This window comes from Camponotus vicinus, unplaced genomic scaffold, assembly GCF_025532165.1.
Source record: "Camponotus vicinus isolate PSW18456_S1 unplaced genomic scaffold, iyCamVici1.0 SCAF_11, whole genome shotgun sequence".
Lineage (NCBI taxonomy): Eukaryota > Metazoa > Arthropoda > Insecta > Hymenoptera > Formicidae > Camponotus > Camponotus vicinus.
The window spans coordinates 9,538,009-9,558,539 of NW_028141947.1; the positions used below are offsets into that span (position 1 = coordinate 9,538,009).

At 31.6% G+C, this 20,531-nt stretch overlaps 3 protein-coding genes across 6 annotated transcripts in view; 2 read left to right on the forward strand and 1 right to left on the reverse strand.

Annotated features, from left to right (window-relative positions):
* The first annotated feature begins 4,656 nt into the window (after positions 1–4,656).
* S2p (membrane-bound transcription factor site-2 protease) lies at positions 4,657–7,536 on the forward strand. The gene is made up of 7 exons (XM_083082832.1): positions 4,657–4,767; positions 4,839–5,250; positions 5,500–5,775; positions 6,038–6,388; positions 6,469–6,627; positions 6,809–7,066; positions 7,159–7,536. Exons 2-7 carry the CDS (start codon positions 5,176–5,178, stop codon positions 7,525–7,527), a joined length of 1,488 nt encoding a protein of 495 aa, XP_082938958.1. The 5' UTR covers positions 4,657–4,767; positions 4,839–5,175; the 3' UTR covers positions 7,528–7,536.
* On the reverse strand, positions 7,389–9,057 carry Tfiia-s (general transcription factor IIA subunit 2). The gene is made up of 4 exons (XM_083082838.1): positions 8,851–9,057; positions 8,407–8,511; positions 8,200–8,329; positions 7,389–7,993 (listed from the first exon to the last, which is right to left on the reverse strand). The coding sequence occupies exons 1-4, from the start codon at positions 8,920–8,922 to the stop codon at positions 7,962–7,964; spliced, it is 339 nt and encodes a 112-aa protein (XP_082938964.1). The 5' UTR covers positions 8,923–9,057; the 3' UTR covers positions 7,389–7,961.
* LOC145962052 (uncharacterized) overlaps positions 9,021–20,531 on the forward strand; it is a 282,741-nt gene continuing 271,230 nt past the window's right edge. For all 4 annotated transcript variants that reach the window (XM_083082827.1, XM_083082829.1, XM_083082828.1 and 1 more), the window contains exons 1-2: positions 9,021–9,289; positions 10,623–10,847. In XM_083082827.1, coding sequence (XP_082938953.1) covers positions 10,741–10,847 — 107 coding nt within the window. In that variant the 5' untranslated portion in view covers positions 9,021–9,289; positions 10,623–10,740. The remainder of the gene's footprint in view (positions 9,290–10,622; positions 10,848–20,531) is intronic.

Here is a 20,531-nt window from a genome sequence, read left to right on the forward strand (position 1 = left end):
TTGTCGTTTTAATAAAAGAGTTATCATTGTTTCTTCCGTTAAATAAACGTTAATGAAAGTTGTGTGGCTCGTACCGCCGAGGAGTCGAAACGATTCTCATCATGAAGAATTATTTCTCATCGGTTCTTGTGAGATCCATTCGCGACGTCTAGTTCGGTGTCCTGTTAAAAATTGGGAATTTTTATTGTAAGATTGAAGGAACTAATCCCAGGTTTTCCTGGCAATTTCCGAAAGCAATGATTTTGATAGTAATTCAACGACAAACGCCATACGCTTCTTTAAAGTCGAATTAATTTAAATAATATATATTTAGATAAGAGAAATGTATCTTTTCTTTTCTTCGTTAAAAATGTTCTATCATTATTAGGATTGATATTATTATTGTCTAATGCCAGAAAGATTTAATAGTAGATTAAATATGGATATAGCGTTGTGTATAAATTTTTATTTTTCAAATAATTTCATGTGATTAATTTTTATTAATTTTTTGATAAAAATGATTACGAACGAATATATTTTTAATTAATATAATTTGTCTCTCTTTTGAAAAATTATTTCTAGGTACTGGGGATATTAACATTAATTTTTAGTTTCTTTTAAGAAACTATTTGCAGGTATTGGACATCCATCGCCATTTTGAAATATTAGTTTTTAGATATATACCATTTTATACATATGTATAATAAAATACATGCACAAATTCACGTATCCAAAATATTTTTATAATTTTTATTAATGTTATATATTATATATACGCGAAATTATACATGAATGTTACATAAAATGTGCGAATACTTGAAAATTTCGAGACAAATCGAATAGGTACCTCTATATCAGTAAGATATTGATTATAAGAAAAAAAAATTATTAGTTTAAATGTTATAAGAATAAGAATCTAGAGAATTAATCTAGAATTAATTATTTAAAATTATTTTATTTATTTTATTTTGCACACTATTCGAATTGAAATTTTTTAAATCTTTTTGATATCGAGTTCGATTCGTCTCGCGCGCGCGAACGGTACCCCAAATTATTGTGTTCGCACATTTAACACAAACTCCAATGATGCATGTATTTTATTATTTATAAATATAATCGTTCGTAATCACATTTTTATAAAAAAATCGTTATATCCATTTAATTTTCAATAAAGAAATATATTTCTTAATAATGAAAGAACATGTTTTCTGACGTGCATATCAATTTCGTGAATTGAAGACAATGACGAGGGATAATTGTTTCGTCGTTGATATATTACTGAAATCATTGCTATCGGGAATAGTCTGGAAGATCCAGGATTCGTTCCCTCCTACAGTGAAGTTCCCGACGTTCAATGGATCACTTAATTTTTCTACGCAGATTGATCTTGCGAAATTTGATGTAGAAACAAGATGTTAATCGTTCTCCATTTTTAAGATCGCTCCTCTTTTTATCGGATATTTTGATCGGTATGTCACTCGCGTATCTGATGGCTTCGATTATTATATTATAAAAATTATGCGCAATCGAATATTTTGAATATTATTGATTTATTTATTCGTCGCGTTTAATCGCGAATTTTAAATCGCGATTTATCTTATAAAAATTCGGAAATAAATCGGTCGGTGAATTGTATATTCGCAAACATTACAGACCTCAAATGTTTGTCGAAATATCTTTGATTTTCTATATTTACGTGATAATAATTATATCGCGCTCGTGTCTATTGAGAGCTAGGATTATTATATTATAAAAATTATACGTATCGCGATCAAATATTCCACATATCGACTTATTTATTCGTTGCGTTTTCGCGTGAATTCAAATCGCGATTTCTCTTATAAAGATTTGCAAATGACTCGGACAGTGAGTACTATATTCGTAAACATTACAGACATCAAATTGTCTATCAAAATATCTTCGCATTTATGTGATAATAATTATATCGCGCGCGATATAATAATGTCTATTATATATATATCTAATGTAATTGAGGGCGCTTCGATTATTATATTATAAAAGATATACACACACATATCGCAATCGGATATTCCGAATATTATCGATTTATTTATTCGTCGCGTTTTCTCGGGAATTTTAAATCGCGATTTATCTTATAATTTAATATTATCTTATAATTTAATCGTTGACTTATACATCGAAGCTTTGTCTATCTTTCCACGTCTTTGAATATTGTCTTTAATAATCCGCGTAAAATGCACTAATAATATAAATATTTTTTTCTATAATTAAAAAACGGTCGATAACTTTATTAATGACTGTTTTAATCGCGATTGTTTATACTAGATAAATCTTATTAAATTCTATTATTACATCGATTATTAGAGGGACCTTGATAAAATCATTCAATTCTCTATTAAACGTGGCGATAACGCGATTTTTTAATTATATTTTAAAGCTTATAAAGCTCATTTTATCTTATTTAGCTAATCATGCGCGAGATAGGATATGTATTTTATTCTCAATCGCGAAATTCGTATAAAATCGCGTATTAATCACAAATAAATTGGACAGTGAATTTTATGTTCATAAACAATACGGACCACAAATGTTTATCAAAATATCTTCGTGTATCATCATTTGTGTGATAATAATTATGTCGCGCGCGTATCTATTGATGGTTTTGATTATCATATTATAAAAATTATACGTATATTTCTCGTAATCGAATATTCCGATTATTATCGATTTATTTATTCGCGTTTTCTCGCGAATTTTAAATCGCGATTTATTTTGCAATTTAATTGTTGATTTACATCGAAGCTTATTTTATTTTTTCGTATTTTGAATATTTCCTTTGATAATCTACACAAAATGCGCCAGTAATTCAAATACTTTCTTCTACAATCGAAGAAATGATCAATAATTTTATTAATGACTCTTTTAATCACGATTATATATATTTACTTTACATAAGACTTATTAAATTCTATTATCGTATATCGATTATTAATGATAAATGTTGCGTAATTAATCATCGCTAATCAGGTTTGTCTGGCCTATATAAAAATTTTTAGTAAATTTCATATTATACGTATATTTTGGACATTTTCGCGTAATAAATTATTCCATGTAATAAATAAAAATTATTTTATATTAAGTTTCAAATTATATTTTACATTCACTTTTGTATTAAACCCTATATTGAAAGAAAATAAAAATAAAATTAAAAAAAAATTTTTTGCTCCTCGTATCTCCACCTTAACAGAGGCATTTGCCGGGTGAGGAGGTTTGAGTATTCTAATGAACCTAAGAGCTATGCCGGCGGTAACGTATAATACGCCGATATTCATATAGACTATTTTTATATTTAAAATAATCTTAAGTATGATCTTAGATCGCGTCTTGAGATTCCGCTCAGTTAGTAAAATAGTTGTATTTTCCAACTTACTTAAGACGATCTTAAATATAAGAGTGAATTATGAATGCCGGCCGTAGTTAGATAGGGTTACCCATGCCGGACAGGTCGAAGGGAAAGAGTCAGACTAAGAGAGATATAAAAATTATATATATATATATATATATATATATATATATATATATATGTTATATTAATTATATTAATATTTTTGAATAAAATGAAAGAAAAAGAGACAGTAATTGAGAAAATAGAAAAAAGGCAACTACAGTGATTTGAATATCTCAAACCCTCTCTCCTCCTCTCTCTCTCTCTCTCTCTCTCTCTCTCTCTCTCTCTCTCTGAGTGATTTGAATATCTCTACCCGAGAGAACAAATGTTCATAGAAAATATTTCGATGGACTCCATAGGAAGGAATAAGCATAACAAAAATGATGGTAATCCTTATGATTTTAACACAAAGGAATACAATAAACCATAATAATCCAAGAACTCGAAGAAGAGAATATATTGGATAGAAATGCATAGTGATTGGAAATGATTAGAAACTAAAAGACAGTATGAATACAACCTATTTATTAATAGTAATACTATTTTGTAATTATATTAATTTTATAATTTAGTACATTGTATTATATAAAGTATTAAAGCATAAAAATATTATGCTGGTATAAAAATTATAATAAAAATATATAAATAATGTTGGCTATGTTAAAATGGAACATATGAATTCTTTATATTTTATATAAAGGAAGAGACATTTAAAATATTTTATAACATCTATTTCATTTTTCGAATCTTAATTATAAAAACTTTAGAAGAATCAGTGATTAATTTGACAAATTCTATACATGTATTAATAATTAAATTTTTAAATAATTAAAAAAATGATTAATAAATATCAAAGATCAGTTTACTGCTAATTAAGATTTATAGAAATCTTAATTTAAAAATGTTTTTATTCCACTGCAGGCATTTTGTGTTTTGTAAATAAAAATATATAAATATGGCAATGAATATAGAAAAATATTTATTTCATCTTTGAACATTACATTAGAAGATTACAGTATCTTTCGCTATTGAATAATTTATTTACTATCAATTTATATACATAAGTGTCTTGTTATACTCTGGTGCTACCGGCATTTCGTCCACATAGCACGGAACGAAACCAGAAATTGTGCACATTATATATTACCCTCTGAGAACATTCATGGACATTGGCTTTGTAGTTCATGTCCACGTTTTCAATGTCCATAGAGGGAGTATCGCTTTCAGGGATCACCTAAAAACAGGCCATGACATCTCTTAGTCTTCTCTCTGTTTAAACTATGCGAGTACTTGTAACCTATAATCCTCGAGGCTGGCTGTTTTTAACACTACCTCGCAATTTTATATTTACATCAGAAGTAAAATTTAAAGAAATATTTTCTGTTCAAGAGACATTAAAAAGATAATAATTTTTTTTAAATTTTTACAGAATTTGAAGTGCAGTTACAAGCGCATCTATTAAATTAAAATATATTCAAACTAATAAACATTGATATTGGCAACGTTTCTGTTTATAAAGTTTGTAAAAAGAAACGGAATTTGCAACGTTTGTTTCAAAAATATTGTATATAACGTAATGTTGAAGCTACATTGTTGACCGTTATGGAAATGACATCAATTTACAATATGATCTAGGGATATGGTCATCAAATATTTTTCTATAGCTAAGCATTGTTGTGCATGATCTTCAATTAATTCAGCAAAATACAGTGATGTAGTTGTGAAAGAAATTAACATTCAAAATCTAAATAAAAATAAATTGGAAGATGGATGCTTTAAACATATTGATTCTTGTGACTTTGATACATTGTTCATTATTCTTTTTTGATATGTTTTTTAAGGTACATTACACAATTTTCATATAATGTTTTTACTTCAATTTTATGTTAAAAAATGTTAATATAAAAAATTCATTACAGTAGAATCATTTAATTTCATATATAATACAAGCGAGCATTTTTTTATGTTGATAAATTATTATTTGTTACTAAGTTTTCTATTATAGGATTCTATACACATGTTCTTGTTATTTTAAGATAGATTTATTATAAATGTAAGTAAATGAGATTAATTCTTATCTTATTTTTCAGTCTTGTTCACATTTTCCATATCTCTATTTTTTGGAGAACACTGGCTTAGAAATTCAGATTTTGAGAGTGAAATGGTTCACAACTGCTTTTAATCGTAAAATTATAAAATGGGGAATGGATCGTTCCAGATTTTGGACTGCTTGGTTCAATGCTGGTGTTATTATAAGCATTATACTCTTACCAATAGCTACTATCATTATTTTAAAGATGACATTTAATCTATGGTTGTCTGGATCTTCAAGTGATAGTAGTACAGGAGTTATATTGGAACCAATGGTATATTATAAAGAGAAATAAAAATATGTTTAAGAATAGGACATTTATCAATAATTTTCAACGTACATAGAAAAAATTTTATAAAATTATCAAACTTAATTTTGCCAATAAGTTTTTTTTACTTTATATGATTGTAATATATTAAAATTTTCACATGATATATAATAATTTATTTGAGCTAAAATAACAGATCAGAAGTTTTTCATATTTTTAATATATTTTTTTTTATATGCACATTTTCATAATTTTATAAATATTTTAGTTACCAGGTGTGGATGTTCCATTCAATGAAATGGGCTATTATACAATAACACTAGCAATATGTAGTATAGTTCACGAATTAGGACATGCCCTTGCTGCTGCGAGAGAAGATGTACAGCTGTTTGGTTTAGGAATATTAATTGTTTTTACAATTCCTATAGCTTACGTACAGATAAACAATGAACAACTATTTTCATTGCCATTGAGGAATCAATTACGCATTACATGTGCAGGAATTTGGCACAATATTATTCTTGCTACAGTAGCAGCAGCAATTCTTGTATTTTCTACATGGCTATGGGCACCACTTTATAATCTTGACACTGGGATTTATGTGAAAACTATCTTACCAGTGAGTAATGAATATTATATCATATAATTATGTATTTTGTCTAAATATCATTACTTGTATCTATTTTATTATTTTTGTAGAATTCACCAGTATTAGGACCAACTGGTTTTTTGGAACGTGATATAATATATAAATTAAACAATTGTCCTATAAAGAATAATGAAGATTGGTATGATTGTATATTACATGCAGTGCAACATTCAACTCCTGGCTATTGCGTTAAACAATCATTTATCCAAGTAATATATATATACATATACATATATATATGTATTAGAAGATTATTTATCATTAGAAGATTTTTTTATCAATAATCATTCATCATTTAACATTCTTATGCTATATATATTAATTTTTACAGATTATATCAATACTTCACGCAATTTTTAACTATGTTTAAAATCTGATGATACATTCTAGGATTATGACGAGTCAGTACCAGCTAAGCAGAAAGCAAATGGAGCTGTGAATTGTTGCACAACTGATAGTGAAATGGGTGGTAGTTTGTGTTTTGAATATATTGAAGGACCGCAAGCTGCTCCTCTTCATTTACCACCACATTCTTGTCTTCCAGTGAGGGCAATGATTAATCAGTCACAAAATTTCTGTCAAGCTAGTCACGAATGTCTATCTCAAGATACTCATTGTATGAAACCTTCCTTAGATAATGTAACAAAGGTGAATAACAGAAAATGTATTAAATAAGACTCCAAAATTATCTTTAAAAAAATTTGTATAACTACTATTTAAATAATTTTTTTATGCTGCAGATTGTACAAATAAAGAGGAAAATCGGTAAAGATATTCTATATTTTGGACATCCAGCAGATATCTACAGGACTGTTGATGTATCAGATTGGGTACCAAAGTATTCTTTTCTATATCCCAAATTGCCTGAATCAATGGCACTACTTTGTAAATACATCACAGTATTCTCAGCAGGGCTGGCAATTATTAATGTTGTACCTTGCTTCTTTCTGGATGGTCAATATATTATAAATATAGTTGTACTTTATTTATTGAATTCAATGCCACACAATAAAAATATCAGAGAAGCCACAATACTTACAATTACAAGCATAGGTACATTACTTCTTATAATAAACTTAATGTATTTACTTATTAATAAATTACTATGAATAATCATACATTTTTACTTTTGTCATTTACATCTTTTGATATTGTTAGAAAATAATTCTTATCATATAATAATAATGCCCTTAAGTATTCACAAAAAAAAAAGAAAGATTTATAAAATTTTTTAATATATCTTTTGATACAGTTCAATATTTTAATTCAAACATTTAAAAAAATATTAAAGTCTAATATACTTTTAAATTAGAAAAATATGTAAGCAATAATATTTTTTGAATGTTTTAATATAAAATTATAAATATATATTTTTTAAAATTATACTAATACATGTTAACTAACAATACTTATATTTATAGAGAAGTAGTGGGAAATATATATTTATATTTATTGTATTTTGTTTATACTTTGTGTTATTTATATACCCCATGAAAATCGTTATATTTTTTACAGTAAAAACTTTTGCAAAATGCTAAATTTGTTATCGCTTTGCAGCTCCATCTGTATCCAATGCTAAAAAAAAAATTTGCATTGTGAAAAGTAATGAAAATAACTGATCATAAATAAAATATTAAAAAACTACATAATTATATATAATTATATATAAATCTTGGATAGCTGATTTGAATCACTTGAAACATTTATAGTTAATTTCAAAATATCTAATATATCATGAGCTATATTTATTATTTATCTATTAATTGTTCACTTATACTCACTTTTTCCATCGCAGGCAACAATTTTTACTTTATCTACTATTGCAACCTCTTGAACTTCACGAAATTCAACATCATTTAGCATAAAAGTCCATACATTATCACAAAATCTATAAGTATTTAATTTGCCAGCCTGCAATAAAGCAGTTTTAATCTCTAAATATAATAAAGATTTTGCAAAGAGAAGATTACACAACTAAAGAAAATCACCTTAAATGTAAGTCTCGATTTAACTCTTGTTGCAAGGGCTTGATTAATAGCTTTATCAAATTGTAGCAATACTTTTATCGCAAGCTGTGGTGTTATTTGTCCATACTGTAACATGTATACACACATATATATATATTTTTTATTAGTAAAATATAATAAAATTATACAATTTATATAAAAATACTTTAAATTCTAATATTGCATTGCTAGTAAAGATACATCAAATCTATATTATTTTAGATAAAATTTTACAAGTCTCTTTTTTTCAATTTTATAGAAAACATTTTACAAGAGAAATTGTTTAATTTTTTTGACTTAATATCGTAATAAACTATAGCATAGCATAAATTTTTAATTAACCATGCTATTTGCTATAAATTGATAAGTGTTATATACAATCTAAATGCCAGCTAACCTAACCTATCTCTATTATTGCACACTCACCTGTATCAGTTCGTCGAGACTTTCTTGAAGCGTATTTCCCAATGTAGTATTCCTATATAATTGGTAAGACATTTTTTCCTAAAATATTATATAATAATTCCAAACTACACGAAGTATGTCTACCATCAACAAATAATAACAATGTTTTTTCGCATAACTAGATGTGAATACTAGTGTGTACGTACGTCAATGGAGCCTATGCTTGTGTATGTTACATACGTAACGTCATACGTCGCGACATGGAAATATCGCGCATGCGCGACAGTGTAAGCGTAGCAGACGTCGCGTATCTGCGCGAGTCGAGTTTCGTGAAGTTAGTCACGTGATCTCATTCACGTGATCGCATGCATACGAAATGTTCCCGTCTGAAGTGAATTGTCTTTTCATCACGCAACGTTCGACAAAATGTTACCTGCACATCGTATAACAATTCGTCAAGGTAAGACTCAATCTAATATAAGATATAAAGAAGCAATAGCCTTTTTTGTATACGCGATTCTTCGATTCTTATGCTATCCTTTACAAATCCATCTGTTTTTATGCGTAGCAAAAGTGCCGTGATAACCAATCTCTCTTAATCTGATGTTATCGCATAATTTTGAGTTCGAACTTCAATCTAACGTTTAATGTGTAATAATCTAATGATATATATATTCGTATTTCAATCGAGAAAGATGATCTAATATATATTTCTAGGCCGATACTCATAGTTTGTTTTTATATTTAAGATTATCTTAAATAAGGTCTAAAAAATTATACAACCATTTCATTGGCTGAATGGAATTTTAAGGGAATGAAATTTTAAAACGATCTAAGACCATAAACCTTAAGATGATACAAAAACGGACTATAAATAATAAACGACTCTACTATATAAATCAATAGGTGCGTTCAAATGTTTAGCAGCAATTGAATGTGATTGGTTTCCACCTTTAGCAAATCAGATTTTCCGTCTAATATTTGCGTTTATGACGATAGGGGGCGCGCAATCTATATATTTGTTGCATTAGTACTCGCAACTATGTAATTTGAGCTGTGCCTTAGTTTGAATACTTTGAATTATTGTTGCGCCGTTACGGTCTTTCGACAATCACAGTAAATTACGCGAAATCTTTGATAGAATTTACATCGTAGTGAGTTATCGTAATCGTAACAAGGTCATAGATTCGTATACATATTTCTTGCGAGTGTTATTATCCAAGTGAATGTCGCGTACGGGAAATCGCGAGTGTCTCTCGTAAAGTGTCGGACGAGCGCCATCATATATGTATGTATAATCGTTACCATATATATATGGCGTGTGCCGGTTACGACGATATTGGAATAATATCAAAATAACCGCTTGAATTATGCGAGGATTTCGATCAATTTCGCACACGCAGGATCACTGGATCCTGTGTGTGCGAAATTGATCGAAATTCTCGCATAATTCAAGCGGTTATTTTCTCGTATAGTGAAGCGAAAGTGCAATTAATGCACAATGATCGTCGTATATACGAGGTACGTATATGCGTGACGTCATTTCAGAATTGGATGCGTCCATTGCATTGGCATAATAATTCAATATTTTAACGATTATTATTAATTACAAGCGATTATTATTAATTACATCCCCAGTAATAGTTTCGTGAAATGATGTAACTCGAGTGCTTAAATACTTAAGATTGCGGCTTGAATTTTGCCGCGTGACTTTGCACCATCGAAAAGCACGATCCTTATCACTCACTATTGCTCGTTCTCTTCCTTACATTTTAAATTTGAAATAATTTCAGGTTAACGCAATGGGAGAAAATTGAGTCGGCGGGGGAAGCAACGAGAGAGAAAGAGAGAGGGGAGAGATGACTACACAACGGGGTAATTCGAACGCTGAGTCTTGTTTACACTCTCTCAATGTTTACACTTCTGCTGTTCGTTCGACTGCTTTCGTGGCGCGCTGCTTTAGAAAAAAAAAATCAAGGCCGCTCTGATTCACGCGTCTATAGAGAATGGATTGACAGGTAAAATTTATCAAAATTGTTTCGATATTTTTTTCTTTGTATTGCGAAATTATTTTCCTCGCAATCGTTAGATGTATTTCCAGTTAAAAAGTTAAAATTATTTTTAAAAAATTTACATACATCAACATTTTTTAATACAATCATACACAGAAAATTTTATTTTATCACTTTATGTAATTGTTATCGATGTTATTAGTATCAAAAAATATCACAGGGATTTTTTAATTCAAATATTTTTGTAATAGTTTTGATAATGATTTTTTTATGGATTAATTGGAATAGAAGATTTTGCATAAATTGGTTTTATATTGTATCTGTTTTAATATTAATGAGAATTGGTTTCGTATTAAAGAATATTGTGCATAAAATATGCAATGCGTTTTACAATAATAATGCCAAGAATTAATTATTAGCTATATAGTATTATTTAAATATTTATACTTAATATTAATGAAGAAAAAATGCTATGTAAATATACGAATATAATAACTGAATATAATAACTAAACATGCTAACTAAAAAATAAAAAGTTATATACAATAATATATATTTGTATATTTATAATTAATATTACAAAAGACAAAAAAAAGTAAAACGAAGAGAGAAAATATAAATATATAAATGAAATAAATTATTGTTTCCGGAATATATTACTTTTTAATAAAAAATAATTTTTGCATTAAAAAGTTTTTTAGCTAACATTATTTTTTTGCTGATACTATATATAAATTAAAAATAAATATTGTTAGTATTTTAAAAAGATTTAAATATCCTAGGAATAATTATAATTTAATTATAATCTAATTATAATTTAAAAAATATATAATAATAAATTGTAAATATATAATAATTTTATATTGTAAATTATATAAATATATTTTTAATAATGTTATGTTATATTAGTAGGAAATTTCGTAATATTAAAAGAGCACATTGCATTATAATATACAGCATTATAACATAATATAAAAATGAACTGAAAAAAGTTACATTTTACACTATGGTAATATATATGCACAACCGATATTATCGCAAAATAAAAGTAGAAGTTTTTCGTATAAAAAAAATTTAATTAAAATGAATTACGCAATATTTTTTTAATAATTTTTACACTAATTCTGCGCCGGTATTCTCATCCGGATAGGACATAAATGCGGGAAGTCTTTTAACTATCCGTTCAGTTTAGATGTTCGAGTAATTGCCGGCGGGAAGTTCGGTTTACATGCAAAACTTTCCTCGGCAAACCGAAGGATGCACACAAAGCCTCTCGAGCCGGAAATGAATAACCGTCTTCTATGAACTTGGTGCACGAAAGTGTTTCTATCTTTCTGTGTACCAGGTGTTTCGCGAGATTTATTACTATTGATCATTAACTGATTTATAAATCAAAGTTTGCACGATTATTTCATATAAATTGGTAGTCATTTTTAATCGTCACGGAAAACAGTTTGGAAATTTTTTTTTAATTAAAAATATCGATAAAGGGAGATAGTTAAATAATTTTATTAATTACATAATAACTCTAAAAATGTGTTAACTTTAAAAAAAAAACGCGGAATCATATCGAAATCTAGCAAATAAAAAATAACTTTTATTTGATTAATAATAAATTAATAGCCAATAATGAAAGATTTTCTTTAAAACGAATTTGAAAAAAGATTTTCTTTAAAAGAAATTTGCTTGAAATAAAGACGGAAGCGATGTAATATTAGAATTGTCTAAAAATATATATGGCTACATACAAATAGAAGAAAGATGGTTTTGAGCTTTGTAAAAGAAAAATTATAGATAGTTTTGTGAGTTCCTTTTCGGTTGCGAAAAAAAGTGAGACAAAGTTTGAAACGACATTGCGCATGTAGAATCCATAGGTGCTGGCGTGTTATCGTAGAATGAGAATAAGAAGTTAAAGAAGGAGGAGGATAAAAGAGATTTTCGTAAGGAAAGGTAGATAGCGGGAAAACGAGTATTGTTCGTTCTGGAAGATCCTGTTTGTAGAGGAGAAAATGCGAAAAGGGATGGCTTTTCGGCGGGGATGTGAGCGAAACAGTCGCATCGATCGGATTCTGTGCGTACAAGTGCAATGAAAAACATCTTTAAGAGTAGTATAGCGGGTTTTATGATGGGGGTGGATATGGACGTCGGCAAAAGACGGAGAAAGGAGCGCACGCGGGGTAGAAACTGTCCGCGCGACTATTTATGTAGCTCGCCTTTCAGAAACTTTGCAAGAACAATTTATTACGAATATAGGTGCCATTTGGAGAGTCAGAACTTTATTATGACATCGAGAACTTTATCTACGACCAAGGAGAACTAGTTTCCTTTATCGATGATAGCGGAACGTAGTAGTTAAATCGGATATAGCCCGCAAATCGAAATGGAAACATTTTTCGTGAAATTTATAAAGAATGTGACAAACGCTTATGCTCGCGTCGCTATATTTTTATCAACGACATGTCCAATATAATATAAAAATATAAAGATAGAAAATTTATATGTAAAATCAGAGATTTGTCTTGAATCAATATTGTTATCGATAAAAATCGATTCTAAAAATTAATAATTTTATTAAACAATCGATTATAAAAAATCAATGAATATATTGGCCCTAAAAACAAGCTCTTGATTTTATATACAAATTAACTCTGTATTTATATTCTTATATTATATTGGATATATCGTTATGATAATACTTTTAATAAATTATTGATTAATTAATATTGACGAATGACAGATACATAATATTTTTTTAGAAATAATTGTAATATTCATTGTTTAATGTAAAAAATATCGCTGTATTAAAATTTTGATTAATTATTTATACAAAAATACTATTAAAGTAAATAGACTTTGAAAATCAAAATCATAAAGAGAAATAAATTAATTATTTCATTAAAATTCTTGATTTTAATTAAAATTAAAAATAATTTTAATTTAAACATATTATATAATGTCCATTTTTAAATTTTTGTTCGAATTTTAAAAAGAGAATTTCGAGAGAGAGAGAGCTCTCTTCTTTCATTTCTTGTAAAATCAATTTTATATTAGTGAAATGTATTGTCACATTTCACTAATATAGACCGGGGCAACAGGTCAATGCTTTTAGAAGTTAGATCCGATCTATCTAAACTTAGTGAGAGAATTGATGATAGCATAACGTGTATATACATATATAGGATAGGTTGTTGAATAAACTGCCAACAGTAATCATTAAATAGATTACAATCCATTATATACTAAATAAAAATCCTTTAGAGCATAATTTTTTATGCTACATAAAAATATTTATTAATTTTGCTATATAATATCTATCTTAAATTTATAAAGTAATATTGAGAAAATAATTTTATTAATATAGTGAATCGGATAATCATTTCTATTCTCATATAATAACTCGGAAAGGAATCGTTATCGTTAGTGATTGTTTTCTGCCGCTCGAATTAGAAGAGCCGATGATAGCGGAAATGACAAAATCCACTTGTTACGTTGCCGACTTTCTTGAAGCTGTGCCCATTTCTATGATATAACGATATCAGAACCAAAGGGATAGAAAGAAAGGAAGGACGGAAAAAGAGATTCGTATAAGAAGGAAAAGAAGATTTCCGAGTGATAGAAGAAATAAGTGATTGAGAAAGAGCAAGTGGATGAATAAATATATATATATATATATATATAAAGTGTGTACATGTTTAAACTGATCATATCAAATAACAAAATTGTGCTTTCTGACAAATTTTTATTGCGATTTTTTAGAATAAAAATTAAATTAACTTAACTTTTCGTTACACTTGAACTTTCAAATGTAGTAACTCACTTAATATATTGTTTAAATAATAATTTGAGAATTGAAATTCTATTATATTAATTTTCCTAAAATAGTAAAAAAATTTTTATTTGTGTTTTCTAAAATTTGTTTCTCACTATGCGAGAGAAATATATATACATAATAATTAATTATTTTTGATTAATTATTTTTAATTATATAATAATTCAAAAACTATTGTCTCGCAATTTTGAAATCAAATCTTTTCAAATAAAAATCCCACTACAAACGATTACGCGTTAGAATTAGAACACCCTGTAGGGAGAACAGCGGTTGCCAGGGCAATGAATCGCAGATTGACGCAGGCGTCGCGACGTCCGGCCGCGCGCTCATCCCCGTTTTCCATCCTTCTCTCCCTCGCGTTGAAGCGTGCCGCTGCTTAAAGCGCGCACCTCGCCCGGTCCACCCACCCCTTTCCTCTTTTCCATGACACAGACGGTTAAACTCGCGAAGTTTGCCGCATTATGATTTATACGGGAAAATTCCGTCAGAGGTGTTGGCTTTGTGGCCTAGAGTTTAAATATCTCTCTCGATTGATTTTAGAATCGCTATCCAATTATATCTCCTATTTAGATTTTATTATGGATGAATATGTATGCTTTGTGTCGCGGTATTTTTGCAATATTTCACCTCGCATAATCGTCAATATTTACTGAAGAATGCTCGAGATCAACGCAATTATTTTACAATGGTGTCGTATCTCATAGCAAGATTGTCGCGTCTGTTTTAATTGGTAATAATTATATTTTCTCTTTGAAATCGTTTCAACGTACACTTGATTTGCCAATTTTAAAATTGAAAGTCGTATTATTAGAGATCGATTGGCGAATCGGTTTTATATGTTTCATATGACTGCAGGCCATATACTTTAGAAACCTCGGCGCATAAAGCTCTTACGTAACTATTGCGATCAATATTAGTTCGAATTAATTTATTTGGCGAAAGTTTCTTTTTACTTAAATAATTCTTATCAAATTTAATCGGATTTTAAAAAGTTTGGAAAGTCAGTTTCTAAAAGCTTAAGAACTAAGCAGAATCGAAGTTCACTTCAATCTCTGACTGTATAAATCTATAATTATGGATATAGCATTTGCAAGGCAATCATGTTGTGCTATTCGAATTTAAAATTTAAAGTAGAGAGTAATAAGATGTTACATAAATAGGAGTAATCATGCTATTTGCACTTATACTAATTATCTTTAACTTTCTTTTTTCTCTTCTTTTTCTCTCGTATATATAATAATTATTAATGTTTGTAATGTGTATTATTTTTATAGAGATTTATATATATGTAGAGCTATATATAAATATAATATTTTTATAAAAAGTTTTATATAAAAGTTTGATGAAATCAATCATTTTTCGTTGCTATTAAAATTGCACGTAATCAATGGATCAACGAAATAATACATTAAAAAAAGTTGGTTCAAACTAATAATTCATTCTGATTAAATCGTAACCATTCTTTTTCAATATTGTTAAGCTTCAGATAACTATGTATGTGTGTATGTATGTGTGTATGTATGCAGAAAAATCTTAAAACAAGTTTTAAAAGTTGAATATTTAAAGTGATTGTATCTTAATACGTATATTATTAGATATTTTATAGTGTACTACAGAGAACACATACGAGGTCCATTAAAGTCAAAGCGTGTCAGCGCTGAGCTGTATTCTTGTTAGCTATCGGATTGCGTCGCGAGCGTGTCGCGCTACCAAAGTTTGCCTCGCGGCTCACGAGTTGCGTATGTTAGTACATAGTGTGCATCCCCAGGGCAAGAAGCGAGCAAGAGAATGAGAGAGAGCGAAAGAGAGGAAGAGAGAGGGAAGGGGAGAAAGAGAGAGAGAGAGAGAAGAAAGGTTGATAGGAGGGTGGAAAGAGCCGCGCGCGCGGGATATATACAACTTATGTCGCGGTAGCGTCGTCGTCGACTCGAGCGGCGGTGGGGTTGGGTGGAAAAAGTTGGATGAAACTTGAAGGAGAAGCGGAGAAGGAAGCGCGCACAGGATATACGCGGAGGAAAGGGTGGCACGCTCTGCGCGGGCGAGGGGAGGGAATTGGAATGAAAGGAGGAAAATGGGGGAGAAAGAGGGGCTCGGATCTGGAAAGAAGAGGGAAGTTCAGCGGAGACGCGCCGTAGGCAACACATCGTCGGGTCGCTACTGGTAAAACGTGGAAGCGCCGAAGGTGATCGCGGCGGATAGTGGTAGTGGTAGCGGGAACGACGGCATCCATCGGTGACGGCGATGGTAGTGGTGACGATGGTAGAGAAGTAGTGGTAGAGAGCGGTGTGTCCCGACGCGCCGGGAAAGTTTCGTCGAGAAACGCGCGGTGTGCGCGCGGAGTGTGAGAACGCGCGGCGAGCGAGAAAGAGGGCCAGGGAGAAAGTTGGGGGGTGAATCGAGCGCGGAGGGTGAGAGCAGCGGGATAGAGAGAGAGTTTGGAGCGAGAGTCCGGAGGACGGCAACGCGATGCGGAGGCAAGGTTTTCGTCTCCAGTTCCCGCTAAGCGGCCGACAGGTTTGGAACGAGCGCGGGCCACCCGGGTGCACGCTCGCGTGACACGCGGGCTAACGTGTGTACCTCTATACTCTGTACTACGTAAGGGGTACACGCGCAAGAGGGTACATAGAGCGTGCGCGTAGTGGCGTAGTGTCCCGTTGAAGGAGGACGACACACGTGGCGCGCGCTATCAACGGCAGAAGCCTGACCGCCGTGACTTCTCACTACCGGTACGCGAGGGGGTGGTCGGGATCGCTGGCGCGGGTTCACGCGTGCTACCGCGGCGGTCGAGTTCACGCGTGGCACTACGGCCGCGGAGGGTCGCGAGCGAGCGAGCGAGGTCGACGAGCGCGCGGCCACCCTCCACCGCGTCCTCGTCTCCTCTTCTCCTTCTTCGGTCGCGCGCGTCCTCCGCCTTCTCCTCATCTTCCTTCTCCACCTTTACCGGCTCCTACTCTCGTTGCTCCTGCTCTTCGTCTCTCTCTTCCTCGTGTTCTCTACCCCTAGTGAGATATTGATTTCCCTTAGCTGACTCCCACGAGGGCAGGCGGCAGGCAACCAGGTACGGCTACCGTACCACGAGTAGACAGTTTCCGACAATCGGAAAGAAACTATCGTATATGCGCTTGTCGCTCCATGTTCAGCGGACCGACCGTTTCGTTCTCCTTGGTTCGCCCATCGAATGCGACTCGCGCGCGTGCTTTCGCTCCATTACTACGATAGCACTTTTCTAAACATCCGCCACGTGCTCCATGCGCTCGCGCTATTGTCTCTCAAGATTCCCGATTAAATTCTTAATAGCGGAAAAATAGTCGAATGCGCTTATCGTTATGATTCTGTACATATATAATCAGTCTTCCAATTTCTGTATAATTTACTCATTATAATTACGCATCAATAATTTGACAATATAAATTTTATTAATTATTGATAATCAAATATATGGCAAACTGTTTGCGCGATATTCGCGTAACATGCGTGTGCATTAAACTATGTCAAAATAGTATTGTACAATTGTATTATGTAATTGGCAGGAGCAATTAACTATTATTTCAAAAATGTAGTTTTCAAACAAACACTTTGACGATTAATAAGAGAAACGCGCTTAGTATTCTCTGCAACTCGCTGTTCATCCGAGAATATTAGTTTCTTCCCAACTATCCTCGCTGCTTCGTGAGTAAACGCTCTTTCGTAGCTGTTGTTTGATAATCTGTAGGTGTTTCGACAAAGTTTCGCGAAGTGCGCGACCATGTTGGTGCCTGCGCATTGCCGACGAATTCGCGAGAGAGTGACATGAAACTTTTTTATTTACCGCGTTCATGCTTACACACAGAGGCAGATAAAGGATGGACGGAGGGTATGAGGGGGTGGCTTGGTGGCGCGGAGAGAACCATTTCCCCTACCTACCCCGTATGTATTCGCCAACCCCCACCCGGCCGCTGCCGCCTGCCGCTTTCCAGCAAAGTTTTCCGGAGATCCTGGAAACTGCGAGAAACGACAAGAGGGTGAAGAGGGGTCGCGCGCGCCCAACGGAGGGGAGAAGCGACGATCGCTCATCACCCCTGTGCGCTTTCGCTAGCATCCCTTTTCAGTAGAACCTAGTAACGAGTTTGCTCTGTCGGTAATGCCAGAGAACGCGTGCCAGCGATAAACGTGTCGCGTGCTGGGTTGACGGAAGGGATGAGTAAAGTGGAGCACGACGCGAGATACGATTGTCGTGAGATGACTTGTAGTCGCGTGGATCCTCCGATAGTTCGGAGATGTGCGAGACGTGATAACGTGTAAATCGCGCGGATACTTTGGCGCATCGCGAAATTTAATCAAGGTATGAATGCTCGAGATATAAATTATTCGTTTTTATTATAGAAGTAAAACGCTAGTCGGTGATGGGTAGGAGTTGCGAATAAACATTTTTTGCGTCATGTATCGCATGCTGTGGATCTTATCGTCCAACTTGATGATTGTTCTCTTATGTCACGTGTCTTTCTATTGATAACTGTTTCAGCAATTCGAAAACTGATTGTAGTTTTATCAGTATCTTGCACGTTTTTAGTATACATATTTTATTTCTTTTTTAGAAAGAGATAATAGATTTTTAACAATATATTATATCTGCGCATTTAAACATTTATGCTAATCACTATTGGTATGAAAGTTGACAAGTTTGTATCTTGTCAATTTTTAAGTTACTCTTGATCTCTGATCACTTTGCATAAATATTCTGTTTTTGTCAAATTGAAATATGTTTGCGTAGTAATTAATGCAATTGTATGGAAGTCGGCAAAATACTATATCTATGCCGGAGTAAAGCCAGGTCAGCTGATCGTCTGCTGGCCCGACTATATAATGCTTGTTGTGAGAGTATCAACGCTTTTGATTATCGGGATTCCGTGCGCGCAGACTCAATGCGAGATTAATCCTCTGCGAGGGAACCCCTTTCACTTACCAATACCAACCCGTCGCACGTTCGAAAGTTTTGCGAGCGTCGAAAACTTTTGCGCTTCTCTTTTAGCTGAGCGAATCTATCGGAAACCGAAACCCCCTCATCCTGGTCTCTAATTCACACCACACACGTTGCATGCTTGACGTAAAAAGCAGACATAAATGGACCGTTAATTTACGTAATAACCATCATAATCAAGATCCATATACGATTATATACTTTTATAATTTAAAGAACTTTTATGTGATCTTTTATATAATATTCTCTTATCACATATCCATATAAAATATTTGACGTTTTATTATATTTAATACGTTTATTTATAAGTTCTCTACTGTCATATTTATTTTATATTTTATATGGTATAATATATCGCATATACTTTTATAAATAAGCAATTAACATTAGCATTAAAATTAGCATTTTTTAATAATTTTAGTTTCTGTTTTTTCTGTTCTTTTTTTTCTGTTTTTATTTCAATACATTTTTATTTCTATTTTATTTCAATATATTTTTAATGTTAATTTAATCTCTTTATCTCTACATATACTCTACATTTAAAAAATAATTAACCAAAATATCTTTATTTTTAATATTTTATTTTAAAATATTTTAATTTTTATATAAAGAAAAAGAATTATAGTTTTATGTCGAATTAGCTACACTTATATATGTGGACTGTATAAAATAATAGATATCATTTCAATCACCGACATCTTTTTAATCTTATTTTGCCTCAGGCTTGCTTTACATTTACGTGTTAGACACGTTTATCTTCGCGCGCGAGATACTATAAAAGAGTCCGCGCTTTCTTTGCTTTCGCGTATGAAATGTCACAAATGATAATTCCGGTTTAGTAACACATGTGACAGCGGCCGATGCAGAGAGGTACTAATTAAGCCGCTATCGTTCCGACTCCCGC